The sequence below is a fragment of the Choloepus didactylus genome, chromosome 10, assembly GCF_015220235.1.
Source record: "Choloepus didactylus isolate mChoDid1 chromosome 10, mChoDid1.pri, whole genome shotgun sequence".
In the NCBI taxonomy this organism is placed as follows: domain Eukaryota; kingdom Metazoa; phylum Chordata; class Mammalia; order Pilosa; family Megalonychidae; genus Choloepus; species Choloepus didactylus.
Genome location: NC_051316.1, coordinates 45,724,305 through 45,746,467, shown reverse-complemented (window position 1 = coordinate 45,746,467; position 22,163 = coordinate 45,724,305). Strand labels below are relative to the sequence as shown.

Genomic DNA, 22,163 nt, shown 5'->3' with positions numbered 1-22,163 from the left:
AAACCATCCACAATGTCCTTGCAGTAATGGTTAGGCCATGCTGCTTGACAGACAGCTGGGTACTATTACCTGGCCAATGACACATGAACCTAAACATCACAGGTGTCATTACATCTAACGGAATGGCCTGACCAGTACCTTGAACTGAAACCGGACATGAGGAGCCCAAGCTGCTTGCCAGGTTGGGAACTCTGCACAAAGGTTACCTGCTACATACTTAGGGCCCTCTAAGTCCTGGGGTGTGGAGATATCCAGCTTTCAGACAGGAGAGGTGTCCCTGTCTCCAGTGGGAAGCAAACATGTGGAACTGCCATCCACTAACCCTGACCCAAGCACTTGGCCTTCTGGGGGATGGGGTGGAGGGTGGCAGCCAAGATGGGGCCTCTTCTGCGCTTTTGGACCCTTTGTTCTATGTAAATAATGAAGTGGTCATTTGTTGAGAATCTCTGTTGTGCCTGAGCCTATGTTCCCATGATACACGTATAGCAGTAACTGGTCCCATTCGCTGTTCTTTCCCCAAGGGAGTAAGTCCTCAAGGGCAGCTTTATGCATTCATTAGGAGAAATGTGCCAAAACAGGCCAATGTTGTTGGGGCTCTGGGGCCATACCGGGCATCCCGGTAGAGGGCAAGTGTGAAGTCCTTGGATTCAGTCTCTTTTGTGCCCGGCATGGGGAGTAGCGGCTGGGAAGGGAGTGCTGAAGATTCTCAGGGCCAAGCTCAGCCCTCCAGTCCTCCGCAAGGCGTTCAGCCAAACTCTTTCCGCCGCATACCGACATCGGAGAATCTGAGACATTGGCCCTCCCAGCTTCCTAGAGAGGCCGCGGAAGGCCCGGGGCGGCGATGCGCGTGCGCGACCGAGCCAGCTAGGGTGGGTGGGACGGTCCCGGCAGTCGGCTGTGTCTGCGATCAGAGGACCGATGGACGGCGGCGGCAGTTTGAGCAGCCAGGTGGGGCGCTGGAGGCCTTGTGGTTGCTATGCAGGCGCGGGGGTCCCAAAGGGCGGCGGGGGCTCTCGGCCCTGCTTGGGGGCAAGCGGTGCGGCCCTGCCTTGAGGCTGTGCCACGGGCGGGGTGGATGGGCCAGTATCCCCCCCCGCCGCAGGGAGGGCGTATCAGGAAATCTCCAAGCCACCCCGGGCGTCCCGATGCAGACAATATGGAGAGGTGGTTTCCCTGAGCTTTATCTTTTCACCCAATTATGCAGGTAATGCGCATTTATTACAGACAGTTAGATAACCCAGGTAAGTGTAAAGAAAAAGTAAAAGTAACCGCAATCTATAGAGCACTAGTAAATCTTTTAGCGTCGAGACTTCAGGCATTTTTTCTTCCTGCCTAATTATTCAGACTCATATGCGTGTATATGTATATTTTTTGCATGAAATAGGATTATACTATTGCTTTTTAAATTTGTATTCTTATTGTGATAAAACACGCATAACAAAAGTTACCATTTAATCGTTTTAAAGTGGTTTTAACATTCATACTGTTGATTTTTAAAAATTATATTATCTTAAACTTGCGAAATACATTTGTTCATATTTTTGTTAAAAATGGTTTTAGCATTATGACAACACTAAAATAATTATTTGTATTATTAAAATATATAAACAAAAATATAAAAGGTATTTTTAAAAACTTTTTTTTTTTTTTTTTGCAGTTTATTTCCCATAGTATACATTTACAAGGGGAATGTAACATAATGTTCAACAAGTGACATTTGGGTAACAGAATTCTTGTTAGGATGATTGTCTCTCACTTCAAAATAAAAGTAATTAAAAATGCAGTTTTTAAATGTAAAGCACAGCTCTAATCTAAACAATTTTACTGTACTCTGACTTGCGTACCCTGGTCTCCTTCCTAATTTAAAAGTGTCTAGGAAAGAACACCATTCTTGAAACTGTTTGCAATTCAGAAATTGAAACGAGTTAATATTAGATCCCTTATTTTGCAAAGAAATGTCCGCCAATGTTTGACACCCCCACCCCCAATTCTTTTTTGACTCTTTCCTTACTTTTCTGGCTCCAGGATCATCTTGTATTTTCCCTGTCTCAGCCCCAGAATCAGCCATTTCTCCAAGGAGTCCTGATTCCTTTTATTAAAGAGTGATATTAGAAACCACGATCTGAGCACTAGGTGGGAGCTTATTTTATAATGGTAAAACAGTATAAATATTTGATTTTTTAGGGTGGTTATAGATTTAAAGAAAAATCATGTAGAAAGTGCAGAGTTCCCATATACATCCTTCCAGTCTTCCCTATTGTTAACATTTTGCATTAATATGGTATATTTGTTAAAATTGATGAACCAAAATTATTATAATTATTTTGTTAACTAAAGTCCGTAGTTTACATATGTGGATTTTTAAAAAGTTTTTATTGTGATAGCATATATGCAACATAAAATTTCCCATTTTAACTCTTTATTTTTTTTTATTTTTAATTTTTTAATTCAATTTTATTGAGATATATTCAGATACCATGCAGTCATACAAAGCGTACATTCAGTTGTTCACAGTATCAGTATATAGTTGTGTGTTCATCACCAAAATTAAATTTTGAACATTTTCAATACCACACTTAACACAGTTTGGTGGTTAATTACATTCACAGTGTTATGCTACTGTCACCACCACCCATTACCAAAGGGTTCCCTTCACCTGGAACAGAAACTCTACCGATTAAGCATTAGCTCTCCATTTCCTACCCCCTCCCCCCCTGCACCTCCTCCTGGTAACCTATATTCTAATTTCTGACTTTGTCTGAATTTGCATATTCTAATTCTTTCATAGGTGAGATTATACAATATTTGTCCTTTTGTGTCTGGCTTATTTCACTCAACATGATGTCTTCAAGATTCACCAATGTTGTGGGCTATATAAGAACTTCATTCTTTTTTTTTTTTAATGGCCGAATAATATTTCATTGTATATATGCACCACATTTGTTTATCCATTCATCTGTTGATAGACACTTGGGTTGTGCCTATCTTTTGGCTATTGTGAATAGTACTTCTGTGAGTAGTCTTTATTATTTTTTTCCTTCTGCCCCCTTTGGGTTTAGTTTGCTTTACTTTTTCTATTACCTCAAAGTGTGAGGTTAGGTTACTGATTTGAGATTTTTGTCTTAATTTTTATTTTAATAACATATATACAACCTAAAATTTTTCCTTTTAAGCACATGCAGATTTATAATTCAGTGGTGTTAATTACATTCACAATGTTATGCTACCCTCACCATCTTCTTTTTTAATTTACAGCTAAAAATTTCCCTCTCAGCATTGCCTTTGCTGCATCTCTTAAGTTTTGGTATGTTCTCATTTTCATTTGTCTCAAGATATTTCCAAATTTCCCCTGTGATTTCTTCTTTGATTCATTGGTTGGTTGAGTGTATTGTTTAATTTCCACATATAGTGAATTTTCCAGTTCTTTATTGATTTCTTAGGGTCATTCCATTGTGGTCAGAGGACATACTTTGTATGATTTCAGTTCTTTTAAATTTATCCAGACTTGTTTTGTGACCTAACATATGGTCTGTACTAGGGAATGATCCATGTGCACTAGAGAAGATGTGTATTCTGCTGTTGTTGGATGAGTGTTCTATAAATGTCTGTTAGGTCTACTATTGATGTAGAACGGTCTACTTCTTTCAGATCTGTCAATATTTGCTTCATATATTTTGGGGCACTGCTGTTAGGTCCATATATGTTTAGAATTATTATATCTTCTTGATGAATTGACCCTTTTATCAGTATACAGTGTCCTCTTCTGTCCTTTTAACTGTTTGACTTAGAGTCTATTTTATCTTGTATTAATATAGCCACCCCCACTCTCTTTTGATTACTATTGCATGGAGTATTTTTTTCTGTCCTTTAATTTTCAGCCTACATGTAGCTGAATTTAAGATCTCTTGTAAATAGCATATAATTGGGTCATGCTTTTTTATCCATTCTGTACATAATATTTTAAGGTTATGAGTATGTACTGAAAAAATCTTTCTTCGATGGAGATTATCTTAGAAACTTGTTTATTGTCAGTTTATAAAATAAACCTGATGTCTACTCACTCGACTGTACAGTAGTAAGAAAATGCAAGAACAAGAGATAGCTTAATGGGGATTTTTAAAGGAAAATAGAACAAAACAAAAAATCGTTTTGCCCATAAGGTGAAGAAGTAAAACAACAAAAAGAAGAAAATCTCCCTGAAAAATGTAAAGATGCTTGCTTGGATGTTACCTGTTCATTTTGTCATCATTTTCTTTGTGGGGATGAAATTGGGTTAAGTTATGAGTCTCTGAGAAAAGAGTCCTGAGGGTGTGATCCGGTCCAACTTCCTTTCCAGGCTGGGTGTTCACAGTTGTGGTATAATCTCAACAAGCTGATAACTGAATCTTTTCTTCTGTCCTCAAAAGCCTGTTGGGACCTTGGGGTGGGGGGGTGGAACCCTGCAGCAATGGGATGTCTGAATTTAATTCTGCTGGCTTAGTTCGCTCGGCCTCCATGTCTTCCCTGTACCCTGGGTTTTTCATCCAGAGTTGAAAGGCCCACGAGATCTTTAGCCTTATCCATGTACATGATTGCAGAATATGGACTAACCTGTTCTTTGATTGAAGGATTGGAATCCTTGGCCATATTCCCAGGCAGTCACCCTCGTTTTTCTGTTCGCCAGTCTTCTCATCACCTGTTAGAAATACTCCATTGATCTCTGGATATTTCTGCAGTAGCTGCTTTGGAATAGACAAGGTTGGAGGCACATTCTGGATGCTAATTTCAAAGGTAGGTTTCAATTCCCTGATAGATCAATGCCATTTATATTTCCCACTGTGTGCATTATTCAAAAAATTTTCTCTGGCCTCCTCCTTATCAAGATCATTCTCTTTAGCTCCATTGACAGATTTCTTTTCATCCTTAGCAGCATTCAGTGTGTCTTTCTAATTCTTTCAGACTTCAGTTTTCTTTCTCTTCTCCAGTCTGTTTTGCAAACTTGACTGTGTAAGTCTCTCTCCCCCTTTTTCCATCTTTCAGCTTCCTCTTGAGCAGTGGTTTCTGCATCTTCTTTGTGCCATTTGTCATGTGTTCATAATCTTTTACCTCAAGCTGGTGATCACCTTTAGAAAAGGTCTAAACTTTATCTGGTCACGATTCAGTAGGCTTGGGTTTTCCAGTTTGCTATTGCTGCCATTATGCAAAATACCAGAAATGGATAGGCTTTTATAAAGGGAATTTATTAGGTCACAAGTTTATGGTTCCAAGGCCATGAAAGTATCCAAACTAAGGCATCAACATGAGGATACCTTCACTGAAGAACAGCTGATGGTGTCTGGAACACCTTTGTCAACTGAGAAGGCATGTCGCTGGTGTCTGCTGGTCCTTTGCTCCTGGGTTGTGTTTCAAAATGGCTTTCTCCAAAATGTCTCTGGGCTTCTTTCTTTTGCTCCTCTGTCTCAGCTCCTCAGTTCTTGCTTCTTTCTCCCTGGGCGTTTGTCTCTAAGCATCTGGGGGTCCTCTCTTAGCTTTTCCAGGGCAAACTCTGGGCTTTGCCTCTTAGCTTAGCATCTCCAGACGTCCTTCAGTCTGCATCTCCAGACATCTCCAAGCATCAGTGTCTGTGTCAGCTCTTGAGCTCTCTTAAATACACCAGTGAACTAATCAAGACCCATGCTGAATGGGTGGGGCCACACCTCTATGAAAATAATTTAATCAGAGTTCTTACACACAGCTGAGTTGGTTACATCTCCAGGGAAACACTCAATCAAAAGGTCCACCCAATGAGATTGGGTTAAAAGATCATGACTCTTTTGGGGTCCATAACAGTTCCATACTGGCACATTGGGCTTCAAGCAACCTCCCACTCAAATAAGAGTGTTGGGTGGGCAATAATTTTAAGTAAAGAACACTCAAGAAAAGAATTCAAATCTTACATATATATTTACTAAAGGAGCACTTATGGTAAAAGGAACAGGCTTACAAAGCAGACGTAAATTAATACATTACCAAGCCTGGGAACTGTAGTCTCTCCAGTTGCGGCTGAATATGAGAAGAGAGTTCCTGTACATTCTTAGCACAGGGTATTTTTATTGTAAATGATAAAGGTTGTATCTTCAATCAAATGAAATTTTCTGGTACTACCATGGGGGTTCTTATCTAAAACTTCAATTTTAATCATATACTTTTTTTTTATGTTTGCAAGTAATCAAGTCTTAGTTCAACCTTAATCAAAAAAGAAGTGTCCCGTGGTTCATACTAAAACTTAAGTGAACTAAGATATGTATTTCTGGATTAATTACTAGTCTTAAATAAAAGCATTACATTATTTTAGCAAGCATGTAATTGGTTAAGAATGTATTCATAAGAAATAGATTGTGGTGATGAATGCATAACTATATGATCGTACTGTGAACAGTTGATTGTATACCATGGATGATTGTATGGTTATGTAAATATATTTCAATAAAACTGAATTTTTTTTTTAAAAAAGAATGTATTCATAGTCTTGTAACTATATATCATGTCATAAAGAGCAGGATAGTCTTTTGTTGTCTGTGGTTGACAACATTGGGGAAGTTCTTATTACTTTTACAGTTTCCCAGCCTTTCTCAGGCTCAATATTACTTCTTTCTTCCTTTCTTTTTGGGCTAGTTTTGCCTCCCTCTCAGTTATAATAGAGATAGTCTCCGATATAGGACTTGTAGGGTATGAGTCATTTGTCCAGTCATTATAGTGAGGCCTTTCCTTTTCTCATTTTTAGGGAATATTACTTTGGTATTCTTAGGTAAACGTTCAGATAAATATGCCTCAGTATTGGAAGGTATGACTAATTCTTTGCTATCAGAACCAAAAACGTCTGGTATTATATGAGCACAACAAGGTTTCTCAGTTTCCTGACTGAGTGGGGAAGAATCAGCGTCTTCATACTCAGATTCTTCGCTAGAGGTACTTTCCCGTAACACGTTGGAGTACAGTAAGATGGTCTGCTGCTTTTGCTCCCAGTATCCTCTCATCTTTAGCCTTCTTTTGATATTCTGTATCTTCAGGACACTTTGATGGCATAAATATTAGTACTTTTGCTATATTCTTTCAGGTTCTAGAGGCCCTGTTAATTTTTTTCCATCTGTTTTCTTTCCATTATTTAGATTGGGTAATTTCTCTGTTTGACCTTCCACTATGCTGATTTTTTCCTCTCGTCTCTCCATTCTGCTGTTAAGTTTATTCACTGAGATTTTTATTTTGAGTGTTGTGTTTTCCAGTTCCAAAATTCCCATTTGATTCTTCTTCATTTCTTCTATCTTTCTTGTCCAAGGCAAGCATTTTCATGTTTCTAGGATGTTTGTAATTCCTCATTGAAGCATTTTTAATGGCCGCTTTAAAATCTTTTTTTTTTTTAAAGATACTACCTTATAGTTTAATATGTGATTGGTTGAAAAAACTACCAGAAATAATATATCCCAGCAGATGATGTCTTTTTTTAATTCAATTTTATTGAGATATATTCACATACCATACAATCATCCACAGTATACAATCAACTGTTCATAGTACCATTCATCGCCTCAATCTATTTTTTTTATTACAGAATTCTTTATGCTTAAAATGGAGTCATATTTTTCCCATCTGAAAATAAGCCTGTGACCTTTTGCATTCTCCAGGTCATATGTATTTCTGCAACGTCCGGGGTCCCGAGGCACACTAGGCAGAGTGAGAGCTGAGGGCTGTCAGGTTCAGGTCTCCAGGGCTAGGAAGTGCACATTGTTGTGCTACCATCTCCCAAAATTGTGTTCCAAACCACGCACTTCTGTCTTCTATCACCCTGTAGTGCTCCCTTTAGTATTTCCTGTAGGGCAGGTGTCTTGTTCACAAAGTCTCTCATTGTCTGTTTGTCAGAAAATATTTTGAGCTCTCCCTCATATTTGAAGGACAGCTTTGCTGGATATAGGATTCTTGGTTGGCGGTTTTTCTCTTTCAGTATCTTAAATAATCACACCACTTCCTTCTTGCCTCCATGGTTTCTGCTGAGAGATCCGCACATAGTCTTATGAAGCTTCCTTTGTATGTAATGGATCGCTTTTCTCTTGCTGCTTTCAGGATTCTCTCTTTGTCTTTGACATTTGATAATCTGATTATTAAGTGTCTTGGCGTAGGCCTATTCATATCTCTTCTGTTTGGAGTACGCTGCGCTTCTTAGATCTGTAATTTTATGTCTTTCATAAGAGATGGGAAATTTTCATTAATTATTTCCTCTATTATTGCTTCTGCCCCCTTTCCCTTCTCTTCTCCTTCTGGGACACCAATGATACGTACATTATTGTACTTTGTTTCATCCTTGAGTTCCCGGAGACGTTGCTCATATTTTTTCATTCTTTTCTCCATCTGCTCCTTTGCATGTAGGTTTTCAGGTGTTTTGTTCTCCAGTTCCTGAGTGTTTTCTTCTGCCTCTTGAGATCTGCTGTTGTATGTTTCCATTGTGTCTTTCATCTCTTGTGTTGTGGCTTTCATTTCCATAGATTCTACTAGTTGTTCTTTTGAACTTTTGATTTCTGCCGTATATATGCCCAGTGATTCCTTTACAGCCTCTATCTCTTTTGCAATATCTTCTCTAAACTTTTTGAATTGATTTAACATTAGTTGTTTAAATTCCTGTACCTCAGTTGAAGTGTACGTTTGTTCCTTTGATTGGGCCATAACTTTGTTTTTTAGTGTAGGTTGTAATTTTCTGTTGTCTAGGCATGGTTTCCTTGGTTATCCAAATCAGGTTTTCCCAGAGCAGAACAGGCTCAGGTCCCAGAGGGAAGAAATATTCAGTATCTGGTTTCCCTGCAGGTGTGTCTTAGAAAATTGCTCCACCCTGTGATGTCTCAGGTCACTGTGCTTTTCTGCCCAGCAGGTGACGCCTGTTAGCCTATAATTCTTGACTGGTGTTGAGGAGGTATGGCTGTGTTCCCCCAGGCTCTGGGGTCTGGTTCTGAGTGGAAAGGGCCCCACCCCTTTCCTCCTAGAGAAAATAGACTCCCTAGGGGGAGGTCATTAGCATTTCAATGGTCTCACTCTCTGCTTGTGCTGTCTCCACCCTTCCCCGAGTCACAGTCCTGGAAACTGAAAACGACTGGGGCTTTCTCCACTGAGCCGAAAAAGAAACAGATAGTTCCCTTCAGACCCAGTCCAAGGTGACCCTCCGGCTCTCCAAGGTCAGTCGTCACCCAAAGCCTCTGTCTGTTTTTTGGGGATTCGTACCTGTAGTGAGCTGTTCACACTTGCTACTTAAAACCCCAGTTGGAGCTCAGCTGAGCTATATTCGCTTGCTGGGAGAGAGCTTCTCTCTGGCACCAGGAGGCTTTGCAGCTCGGGCTATGGGGGAGGGGGTCTCGTGACTTGGATCCGCAGGTTTTACTTACAGATTTATGCTGTGATCTTGGGCATTCCTCCCAATTCAGGTTGGTGTATAATGAGTGAATGGTCTCGTTTGTCCCCCCGCAGTTATTCTGGATTATTTGCTAGTTGTTTCTGTTTTTTTGTAGTTGTTCCAGGGGGACTACTTAGCTTCTACTCCTCTCTATGCTGCCATCTTCTGCTTTAAAATCTTTATCAAATAGTTGTAGCATCTCTGTCATCTCACTATTGACATCTATGGATTGTTTTTTTTTCCCCCCATTCAGTTTGATATCTTCCTATATCTTGGTATGATGAATGATTTTCAGTTGAAACCTGGACCTTTTCATATTATGGTTATGAGAGTCTGGGTCTTATTTAAACATTCTGTTTTAGCTGGCTTTTTTTGTGGCACTGCTTGACCAGGGAAAGAGGGGGCACTGCCTTGTCACTGCCAGGCAAGGATGGATGTCTAAGTTACCTACTTGGCTGCTGTTGAAATCCAAAGGTGGGGAGTCTCCTCATTACTGTTGTATGAAGGTAGGACTCCTGGTTTCTCACATGGCCTCTACTGCTACTGGAAGGTTGGGGGTGACTTTGTTACCACTGGGAAGTGATACAAGACCTGACTCTCCACTAGGCCTCCTCTGACAGCACCCCCAGCAGTGAGGGGGAAAGGTGCCTTATTGCTTCTGGGTGTGGATAGAAGTCTACGTTCCCTACACATTCTCCACTGAAACATCAGTGGAGTGGGGAGAGGTGCAATTTGTTACTGCCCAAAGGGAAAAATGTCCCAGCTCCCTACTGGTATTTTCTGACACTTTCTTGGCAGGAAGGTTAGGGTGCCTGTTTACAGCTTGGTGAGGACAGAAGTTTAGGTTCCCCAGTTGGCCTTTGCTTGTGTGACTGGGAGAGTGTTTGACTGAAATAGAGGTAGTTATTGTCTAATAGTTTCTTATTTTGCTAGGCTACCCCTTTCCTGGTCCTTTGGCTAGAGAGAGCAAGCTTTTGTAGGGGCTTTTTGGGTTGGAGTTGGTGTTTCTGAGTTGTCAGCTTCTTCATTGCCAAGTCTGGAGCTGAAAAGAAAACTCAGGGAATTCACCATCATGTTGTTCTTTGGGTCCTGAGGTTCCAACCTGGTCTGCCTTTTTCTTTCCACCTTTCAGAGTCTTCTGATGTTTGTTTGATATATAATGTCTAGGGTTTTTTAATTTTTAAAGTTTTTAATTTTTTATTGTACTTATTAGAGGAATGAGGAAAAGTTGTCTACTCCATCTTCCCGGAGTGGAATTTGCAATACTGTCTTTTAATAAGTACTGATCAATTCAAATTTAATAAGATTACTGATATGTTTGTTCTTATTTCTGCCATTTTTGTGTCTTTCTGTGTCCCTTTTTATTTTTTCTTTGTTTTCTGCCTTTTCTTGGACTGATCAGTTCAGCTTGGTTCTGTTCTGTCACCACGATGCTCCTGCTCCACTGGTTTGAAAGCTCTGCTTTCTGTCTCTGCTCTCTTAGTAGCTAATCGTAAGTTTTTACACACACAGTTAATTTCATAATTTCCCATCAAACTCTTCTGGACAAAAGAACCATATCATGTACAATTTACTTATTGTTCAATATTTTAATTTTTAACAATCAGTATACATTTTTTAATCAATACTGATCTGATATTTTTTGACTCCCACATCTCACATTTTCTTGCATCTCATTATTTCTTTGGTGTTCAGTTTTCTTCTTGCTGGAGAACATCTTTAAAGTCTGGGTGTTGGGGACAATTAAGGTAGCATGTATAAAATCCACCCACGATGCCGGAGATATGCAACATGACCGCTAGGCTGATGCAATAGCGGCTTAAGTTGCCCTCAGCCTTCTAACGGAAGTGATAGCCGTTCGCGCCTAAGATTTGCGCCTAGAGTGCTAGCTTTACTACCTGCCTTCTACCCCAGCACAGTAGCCACCAATCCTGTGCTAGCCTTACATCTGCCATCCGCCCTAGCAACAGCAGCAGCCAATCCTAGACCGCCACCCGCCTTTGCAGCTACCAATCCTAGGCGCCGCCACCCGTTCGTACTAGCCACTCCTCTACCTTAGGGTATATATACCCTGCCTCTTCAATAAAGTTTTGCAGCTTGATCAGAAACCTGTCTTGCTGTCGTTCTTCGTGTCTCTTGTCCCATACCATTCTTCCCTCGCAGGAGCTGGAGCCTCGGTTGATCGTCCCCGGGCCGGGACATCTGGGTTGGTAAATTTCTGAGTCTGTGTGTGTCTAGAAGTGTTTTATTTCTTCCTCATTCCTGGGTAAGCATACACTTTTGGTTAAAAGTTATTTTCCTTTGGCATTTTTAAGATACCATGCCATTGTTTTATGTAGAATCTAGTGTTGTTGATGAAGTTTGATACCAAATTGATTCCTGTCATTTGTGAAATAGCTCTTTTTTCTCTACTGGGGTTTTTCTCTTTATTTTTGATGTTCTGAAGATTTGGCTCTGTATGTGTGTGTGTGTGTGTGTGTGTGTGTGTTTGTGTGTGTTTCAGGAGATTGGTTTTTACTCACACTCACTGTGTTTCTAATGTTATGGCCATGGGTTCTTCATGGATTTCCTCTTTCCATTCTCTCTTTTCTGGAATTCCAGTTAGACAAATGTTGAAACTTCTAGATCTTAACTTTTATTTTATATTTTCCATTTTTGGGTCTCATTTTGTTGTATTCTGGGATAATTTCTTAACTTACCCCTATATGTGACTGCTGCAGTCTAACCTAGGTCTGCTTACACTCATGCACACACGTTCCCTCTTGTGATCCCTCCAAAGATAATCCTAACTAACAGAATCTAGGTGTACCATGTATGATGGACATCATTCTCTCACTCCCTACTGAGCAAGAATATTGGTTATTTCATTTTTTTGCCAGTGGCTTCTGATGTCCCAGCAAATGGCATTGTCCAGTCTATTGCTGAGAAGATACTTCTGAGGACCCAACAGCACCAGCTAAGGCAGACTTGGTTTGCTCTCTGCTGGGTGTACCCTGAATGGGAGTGATGCCTCCAGGCAGGTGGTATGCTGCCCATCCAAGGCCTCGGGCCCAGGCTTCAAAGGAGCGAGGGCGCCTGAAGATAGTAAAGGAAGAAGAAGAGGATGAAGGCTACACTCCAGTGCGGGCTGCTAGGCCACAGAGGCTCAACCGTCCTGGCCAGGAACTCTTCCGCCAGCTCTTTAGGCAGCTTCGCTACCATGAGTCTTCTGGGCCCCTAGAAACTCTGAGCCGGCTCCAGGAGCTCTGCCGCTGGTGGTTGAGGCCTGACGTTCTCTCCAAGGAGCAGATCCTGGAGCTGCTGGTGCTGGAGCAGTTCCTGAGCATCCTGCCTGGGGAACTTCGGACCTGGGTACAGCTGAATCACCCTGAGAGTGGCAGTGAGGCTGTGGCCTTGCTGGAGGAGCTGCAGAAGGACCTCGATGGGACACCACAGAGGGTGAGTGTGGGAGGTGTGTGGGGCCTGTGAAATGCCTGCCAGTGAGTCAGCTTGTCTGGGGGATGGGGGCAGCACTCAACCCTCAGTGTTGAGGAATGCAGGGAAGCCTTCCCTTCTCATTCTCGTGGTACCTGAGCAGCTGGGAACTTGGCCCTGAGCTGTGGACCTTCCTGCAGGTAGTCCTTGACGCCTTCCCCAAGGAACATCAGCTCCAGGGATAGGGTCAACAGGTATCCATGAATAACAGTAACTCACTTTTGGACACAGTAGCTTTATTGTATTAGTCAGGATTTCTAGGGAAACAGAACCAACAGGAGATAACCTGTAAATCCGATTTATAAACGTGTCTCACACAACTGTGGAGATGCACGAGTCCAAATTCTGTAGGGCAGGATGCAAGCTGGCAACTCTGATGAAGGTCTTCCGTGAACTCCCCAGGAGAGGCTGGCTGACTGAATAAGAAATGAAAGTTCTCCCTTCTCCCTCAAAAGTCTTCAACTAATTGGATTAAATCCAACTGATTGTATTCTCTCATTGAGGAAGACCCTCCCTTAGTTGATCATACATGTAATCAGCCACAGATGAATCAGTTGAGTGATGCAATCAGCTGACTGCAATAAACCAGAAGGCTGGTTTATTGACCAGCCACAAAATGTTCTTGCAGTAATGGTTAGGCCAGTATTTGACAGACAGCTGGGCACCTTCACCTGGCCAAGTTGAAACATGAACCGAACCATCACAGTGACTTACAGTGTAAAAGTTCTTTTCCATATATCTAATTTTACTTGGCACTGGCCACAGCCCTGTAAGGTGGGAGGTGGTATCTCTTGTTTATAAAGGGGTGGCACTTAGGTTCAGGACTTACATCTTCTTAGTGGGGGGGTACAGGTTAAGACCTAGAAGAGTGGACTGCGTGCACCATGTTGCTTCTTCCTCAGTAAGCTTTTGAGAATTTGTTCTGTGTGTATTTGGGGGAAGGGAAGTAGTCCTGGGCTAGGAAGTTGGAAGACCTTTATTTTACACTTCATTTGTACCCTCAGTGTCCTTGCCTTTCAGAGCCTCAGTTTATTGAAAAGAAAATGCAAAAATGGTCTAAAACATAGGGGATTGGTGGTTTGATGGGTTGAGCCCTCTACCACAGGACTTGCCCTTGGGAAGACTGTTGCTGCAAAGGAGAGGCTAGGCCTTCCTATAATTGTGCCTAAGAGCCTCCTCCTGAGTGCCTCTTTGTTGCTCAGATGTGGCCCTCTCTCTCTAGCTAAGCCAACTTGAAAGGTGAAATCACTGCCCTCCCCCCTACGTGGGATCAGACACCCAGGGGAGTGAATCTCCCTGGCAACGTGGAATATGACTCCCGGGGAGGAATGTAGACCTGGCATCGTGGGACGGAGAACATCTTCTTGACCAAAAGGGGGATGTGAAAGGAAATGAAATAAGCTTCAGTGGCAGAGAGATTCCAAAAGGAGCCAAGAGGTCACTCTGGTGGGCACTCTTACACACACTTTAGACAATGCTTTTTAGAGTCTAGTGAATTGGAATAGCTAGCAGTAAATACCTGAAACTATCAAACTACAACCCAGAACCCTTGAATATTGAAGACAGTTGTGTAAAAATGTAGCTTATGAGGGTGACAGTGTGATTGGGAAAGCCATATGGACCACACTTCCCTTTGTCCAGTGTATGGATGGATGAGTAGAAAAATGGGGGAAGGAAAACAAACAAAGAAAGGCACCCAGTGTTCTTTTTTTACTTTAATTGCTCTTTTTTCACTTCAGTTTTTATTCTTGTTATTTTTGTGGGTGTGGTAATGAATGTGTCAGGGATTGATTTTGGTATGAATGCACAACTAGATGGTGGTGCTGTGAACAATCGAATGTATGCTTTGTTTTGTATAACTGCATGGTATGTGAATATATCTCAATAAAAATTAAAAAAAAATGGTCTAAAAATGAGAATGTGTTCAATAAATATCTGAGAGCTTACCTTGTGCCAGGCCCTGGATAGCAGAACTGACAATGCCAGTTCCAGTCATAGAGTGTCTTGTTTTTAAAAGAACATTTTCTGGTTTTGCCCAAAAAATGAGATATTCAAAATGACCTAAAAATGGTTTATAAAAGGAAGTAAGGTACACAGTAGTTATAAAAATGTGGCTTGGTTATATGCAGCTTATGTAGAGCTATATATAATTGAAAATCCATGAAAACTTTGCCAAATGAGCAGAGGGCCTAACTGGTTGAAGGCTGGTTAGAAATTAAAAAACAAAAAACTGGGGCAGGTTCTTGACCAAAAGGGGGATGCAAAATGAGACGAAATAGTTTCAGTGGCTGAGAGATTCCAAATGGAGTCGAGAGGTCACTCTGGTGGACATTCTTATGCACTATATAGATAACATCTCTTAGGCTTTAATGTATTGGAATAGCTAGAAGTAAATACCTGAAACTACCAAACTCCTGAAGACAATTACATAATAATGTAGATTACAAGGGGTGACAGTGTGATTGTGAAGACCTTGTGGATCACACCCCCTTTATGTAGTGTATGGATGAGTGGAGGAATGGGGATAAAAACTAAAGACAAATGGGGTGGGATGGGGGGACGATTTGGGTGTTTTTTTTCACTTTTATTTTTTATTCTTGTTCTGGTTCTTTCTGATGTAAGGAAAATGTTCAGAGACAGATTGTGGTGATGAATACATAACTATGTTATCATACTGTGGACAGTGGATTATATATCATGGATGATCGTATGGTGTGTGAATGTATTTCAATAAAACTGAATTTAATAAAAAAAAAAATTAACAAAAAAAAAAAAAAAAAAAAGGGGCAGGGAGAAAGTCCCCCAAATTCTGAAAAATTAAAAGAATTGATCAAGATGCATGTAAAATTACAGAATCAACAAATTACCAAAATATGTAAAACCAGAGCCTGAAAAAGTTTATCCATAAATATTTTTGGCTGTACTTCTGTGTTCTTACTGTTTGTTTATTTTCCCTGTAGGAAGTTTGGGGAAGAACAGGAGATAAATGACTTGGATCTGTAGCTTAATATCAGATACTGAAAAGCCTCAGGCTACGATTCATCCATCTCAGTGTAGAGAATGTCTTGACCACAGGACCAGAAAAATTTGAAAGTTCATTGGCTGTAGCCTCCTGTATTCACCCATACATCAGAGACAGATTTACTCCTGAGATCAGAAATATTTGAAGTCTCAGAGCAAAGACCACCTCTTTCCTGCGAATTGCTTGTGACCTGGGGCTTTTTCTTAGAGTTCCATTGCTGACCCTCATAATTCACATTGCTTCTCTTGGCAGTGTTCCTATTTCAGCCAGGGTTACAATAGGAGTCGTCCTGCCTTTCCCAGGCCACTTTGCAAGTCAGTGCCTAGAGCAGAGCCCCATACTGGATAGACATTACCTGATTGAATCTGCTGAGAACCATTATCAGTTTAACTGTCAGGGACAAATGTCCTCTCTCATATCTAAGTTACTGGTCAGGGGTGGTGGTGAGGGGTAGAGAGGTGTTGCTGTGGATCCTGAGAACTGACAACAGTGCTGTTACTGACTTTCCAAGTGTTGCCTTAGTTGAGCTGGAATCTTTCTCCTCCTTGACTCTCCCATGGCTTTCCCTACCCAGCCTTCTAGAACTCAGGAGGCAGAAGATGTGGGGCTGAGGGGTTGGAAGGATGTTTGCTGAGCTTTCTCTCTTTCTTTCTCATCTGCCAGAACATAATTTACCCTTCCCTGGGCCTCTGCGCCCTGGAGTTGGGCTATGTGGCATTTTTGCTTTCTGATTCCCAAGGGGATCTTCTCACAACATTTTTTCTTGCCAGGACCCAGTCCCTGCCCAGAGCCCCAGTGTGCATTGGATGGGTACAGGAATCTTGCAAGCCACACAAATATGGCCGCCTCCTTCACCTCTCAGGAGCGACTCTGGCCTAGGGAACCACCTGGAGCCTCCCTATGGAACAGGAGTGCGTGATTTCCTGGCTGGGCAATCCGGTACTTGGCACCTGGTTCTAAGACCTCAGCCTTATGCCACACCTCCCAAATTTGCTGTAGTTCATCTTTTCACCATCTGTACTGTCATGAGAATTCCTTTCTGTCCAAGCCCTTAGTTCTGTGTCTTTTCCAACCCTTCTATATCCCATGTCTGGCTAGCTCTTCCTCCCAATGCACCCCTACTCTGTCCCACACCGTGACCCCCAGCAGACAATGGGGGGACGTGACATGCATGTTTAACAACAGTCTACCTGCTCATTGGCCTGGGAGTCCACTATGTAGCGTGCCCAGAGTTGTGCTGCTCTCTCTCATGGTTCTTTCTTCTTCTTCAGATCCTGCTGCTGCCCAGGTGCCTGACCTTTCCCCGAGAGAGAGATACCCAGGAGACCAGGTGGTGGCAACCGGACCCCTGACAGTCCAGCCCCAGGTGAGCCGCGGGGCCTTTAGTCCTTCCTTATGTCCCAGGGATACTGCACAGTAGGAGTAGCTGCAGCTCCCCCTTGTCCTGGGTTTCTCTGTTCATTGATCTTAGATTCAGAGACTCACATACCAGATTATCCTCCTGAAGCCCAGAGCTCTTTTGTGGGATGATGGTCTTCTCTTTCATCTGTGCCAGATCCATTCACTCAGAGCCAGCTCTGTTCTGCTGCCCCCTCCTAAAAGTCCCCTCTAATATTTGCTTTAGGGCACAGGACTGTGTTTTGTTTGTTTTTTCAGGAAGCCATGACTTTCAAGGATATAGAGGTGACCTTCACCCAGGAAGAGTGGGGATGGCTGGACCATGGCCAGAGGAACCTTTACAGGGATGTGATGCTGGAGAATTATAGGAACATGGCTTCTTTGGGTAAAGGATTGATGTCCCCTTGCCTCTACCCACTTTTATTTCTGCCTTTTTGATTTTCATTGTGATGCATTGAAAGGAGCCCACCCTGGTTCTGTAACTACTAACCAGGTCATTAAATCCTTCAGCCTCAGTCTCCCTTTCATAATGTCTATCATAATGGGCTGTTGTAAAGATTAAAGGCAATACATTTCAAGTTCCCAGTGTGTGTAGACATTCAAAAAATGTTGGCTGATTTAATTGATTGAGTTGTCAGGGTTCCCATCTCTGGAGAATTCTAGGGATTCTTTGGGCTACACCTTGTCTCAGTCTCTTATCTCTGCTCAGGATTATCAGCAATGGCTGCCTGGGCCTCCTGCCCTCACTTCCTCCACCTTCTGCCCTACCTTTTCCTCCTCCTCCCCACCCAGCCTTCAGGCCTGAGAGGGTCCTCGGGAGTAGTTCTGGGTGATTGACCTACCTGCCTATCCTGTTCCCTTCTCTTCTGTAGTGGGGCCATTCCCCAAACCTGCTTTGATCTCCTGGCTGGAGGGAAGGGAGCCCTGGGGCTTGAATGTCCAGAGAACTCAGCCTAGAGAGAATCCAGATGCTGCCCCTGCAGGTGAGTTCCAGAGAATCTACCAGGTCCTACCTCTTCCATGTGTACTGTCCTCTTTTTTAAAGTCTTGTACACCAAATAAATCACTAGAGACTTACTCCATTGTTTGCTACAGGGAAGGTCTTTAACAGTGGTGCTAAGGGTGCTGGGGCTGTGGGCCTCTCCCTTCCAGATTGGCTTATTAGAGGCCATTCATTACCTGCCCTGCCCTTTCCCCAGCCACCCTCTCAGTCACAGCTCCTGCCCACCAGAGGGTTTCACTGTTCCTCACTTTTCCATTAATTGACGGTACTCCTCAGTCCTGTACCTGCAATCCTGCTGAGTTTCCTATGCTCACTCCATCCTGTCTTAGGAGCCCTTATCCCACTCCTGGTCCTCTTCTTTGCTTGGTCCTTCCCTCTGTGATAGGCCTGAACTCCAGTTCTTTAAGCCCCTCTTCAGGCCCTACCCCTTGGTTTTTGATACCTTCCTAGCATGTTCCTGTGCAATGATTCCTCTCCCTTCTTCTGCTAGTTCCTGTTCCCCTCTCAACCCTTTTTATTCTCCAACTGGATTTGATTTCTGCATATCTCTAGCTGCAGTGCCCATCTTGCTTCTCCTCCTCCCTTTCCTATCATCTGGGGTATTTTTCCATGTTTTGCCTTATCTTTACTATTTGTAAAGATATTAGCAGTCAGGCAAAAGCCTCACTGCCCAGGATCATGGCATTGTATTGCCTCTTACTGTTTTCTCCAGGTTCCATGTATGAGAAAGAGTATATTCTGTTATGTTTTATTTTGTGGCAGGAGGTGAGCTCCAGAATAAGACAGACAAGATTGTCTTAAAACATAAAACTTCGGAAGAAGCAGAAACCTTGACTGTGCCATCAGGCTGTCCTGCGCAGAGTGTTTCTGAGGGAATGGGGATCAGAGAATCTTTTGCACAGAAGAGCAGGTTAAAGGGACAAAAGGGAGACTCTATAGGAGTATGTGTTAAGCAAGAAGAGACCAATGTCAGTCACGTGACGGGAAAAGAATCTGAGGAACTGGGAGAAAGTGATAGTCGTGACCTAAATCATGTTTCATATTTTAGAGTTCCTGGAAGAAGGCGATCCCTTAAGCATGGCTATGGCAGACACTTCAGACTGAGTTCACACCTCTGTGACTACAAGGAATATGGGAAAGGGCTCAGACATATGATAGGAGGGGTTAACCTTTGTCAGAGACTTCATGCTGGACCAAAGGGAATGAAAAGGATGATGGGAAAGACTTCAGCCTTAGCTCTCATCACCAACATGGGCAGAGTCTTCATGCAGTGGAGACCCTGTATAGATGCAGTGACTGTGGGAGGACCTTTAGTCACAGCTCCCGTCTTGCCTGTCATCAGAGACTTCACACTCAAGAGAAACCATTTAAATGCAGGTGTGTGCGGGAAAGCCTTCAGGTGGAACTCCAACTGTGTGCGACATGAGAAAATTCACAGTGGGGTAAAACCTTATAAATGCAGTTTATGTGAGAAAGGTTTCATACGCCTGTCATCCTACCGCCTGCACCAGGAAACCCACACTAAGCAGACATGTGTTGAATCTAATCAGTATGGGGAAGCTTTTACCTATGATTCAGGGTTGGATCATCATTTGAGAGACTATAGTGGGGAGAAACCCTTTGACTGCAGCCAGTGTGGGAAATCCTTCCACTGTAAATCATATATTCTCGAACATCAAAGGATTCACACCCAGGAGAAACCCTTTAAATGTACCAAATGTAGGAAAACCTTTAGGTGGAGGTCAAACTTTACTCGCCATAGGAGACTGCACCAGTTCCATGAACAAGACAAATGCAGAGAAAACTTCAGGCAGAGCTCCAACTGCAGTCAGCCCCAGAAGGTCCCCACTGTGGAGAAAACTTTTGCATGTCAGCAATGTGGGAAAACCTTTACTCGAAAGAAATCCCTCATTGATCATCAGAGAATTCACACAGGTGAGAAACCATACCAGTGTAGTGAATGTGGGAAGGAGTTTACCTATAGGTCAGGCTTTATTGTTCATAAGAAGCAGCATGCCATAACCAGAAAACCTGAGGTTGGGCTGTCTTTTAGTCAGGACAGAGTGTTCCAAGCTCCTCAGACAGTGACACCATGGAGGAACCCTTCAAATGTAGCCATTGTGGCAAAGACTTCCGTAATCGGTCATTCCTCCTCATCCATCTGAGAGTTCACACAAGAGAGAAGCCTTATCAGTGCAGGGAGTGCGGGAAAGCCTTCAGATGGAGTTCCAACCTCTCCCGACATCAGAGGAGTCACTCTTTGGGAAAACATTACAAGTACCATGAATATCATAAAACTCCAGATCTGCAACCAAAAATCCTCACTGGTGAGAAACCTTTCTGGTGTCAAGAATGTGGGAAAACCTTTACCCGTAAAAGAACTCTCTTAGATCATAAGGGGATACACAGTGGAGAGAAGCGCTATAAATGTAATGTGTGTGGAAAATCTTATGACAGAAATTATCGCCTTGTTAACCACCAGAGAATCCACAGTAAAGAGAGACCCTTTAAATGTCAATGGTGTGGGAAAGATTTCACTGGAAGACACACCCTCCGTGTTCATCAGAGGAAACACGCTTGCTCGGCCCAGTCTGAATGTAGCCCGTCTGGGTTATCTTCCTGCCAGGACACAAGGTTGAATTTACAGGAATCCAGGCCAAGTGGAGAGAAGCCCCTTAACAAATGTGAAGAAGCTTGTAATCAGAGCTCCAGGTTCACCGGACTCCAGAACATACCCGTTAGAAAAAGTGCCATAAATGTAACATATGTGGGAAAACTTTTCCGAAGGGTTCACAGCTCATTAGCCACAAGAGATTTCATACCAGAGAGAGGCCCTTCAAGTGCAGAGAATGTGGGAAGACCTTCAGGTGGTCTTCAAATTTGGCTCGGCATATGAAAAACCATATTAGAGACTAGCCTGGGCCCGGAAATGTGTGTCTGGGGGGATGGGTGGGGTCTCTAGCTATCATTCTAAAGAACCTTTAATTGTAGGCAGTATGGGAAGAACCTCTACAAAGGGTTTGGCTCTTCCTACTTTGGAAGTAGTGGCAGAGAATCCTGAGGATTTAGAAACTCTGGGAGTCCCCATCCTACTCACTGAAAGTGAGATGCTGGGGAAGAGCAGCAACATGTTTTCTGGGGGCCCTTCTTGGGGCTCAGATCTCCAGGACTGTCCTTTGCATGGTGGCCCAGAGCTCTCCCAGTCAAATTTCCCATAACTTTAAGGGAAAAGTTTGTGATTGGACTAAATGTTTGTGGCTTGGAGGGGCTGTGACTGCTGGGAAGGGGCCACGTGGAGCCTAAGTTTCTTTTTGAGTTTGGCCTGTGTGGTGCCTATTCCATTGACTTTATAAGCAGCAGCTTCAGGATCAAGAACTCCTAGGCTCCACATGTGCTTTCTGGGGAGTTTCTGGTTAGGACCTCAGCCTTCACAGCTGGTGTTTGGATATCTTCTATGGGCACAAACAGTTGTCTCAGTGGCAAGTGGGGGAGAACAGGGTGCTGGGCTCCATCAGTGGAGACTGGAACTCTCCCAGTGCCCATTGCCATCCCCATCCCCCAGGTCTGCATGAGCAACAATCCATCTTTTCAGTAAGATGTGCTGAGCACCTCCCACGTGCTGGGCACTGTTGCGTGTCCCAGAGACTCAGCAGTGAACAGAACAGACAAAAATTCAGCAGTTTTAACAGACGTTGAACAAATGAGAGTTGCAGTATTTTGGATGGTGATATCTGCTGTGGACAGCATAAACCAGAAAAGGGTAAGAAGGAGTGCTGTTTGGTAGGTAGGTTGTGATTTTAAAAATCGGATCAGGGAATGCTTTAACTGAGAAGGTGAAGTTTGAGCAAAGGTATAAAGGAGTCAGGGAGTGAGCC

General features: G+C 42.8%; 1 protein-coding gene across 1 annotated transcript; it reads left to right on the top strand.

Moving 5' to 3' along the window:
* Positions 1–893: 893 nt before the first annotated feature.
* Positions 894–21,218, top strand: LOC119545447 (zinc finger protein 445-like). Its single transcript, XM_037850948.1, is given in 12 exon segments — positions 894–948; positions 4,664–4,770; positions 12,271–12,829; positions 16,658–16,826; positions 17,159–17,253; positions 17,544–17,670; positions 18,158–18,268; positions 19,051–19,479; positions 19,482–19,666; positions 19,668–20,367; positions 20,370–21,026; positions 21,029–21,218. Coding segments are annotated over 10 exon segments (3,090 nt in total). The 5' UTR covers positions 894–948; positions 4,664–4,770; positions 12,271–12,388; the 3' UTR covers positions 21,205–21,218.
* Positions 21,219–22,163: the final 945 nt, after the last annotated feature.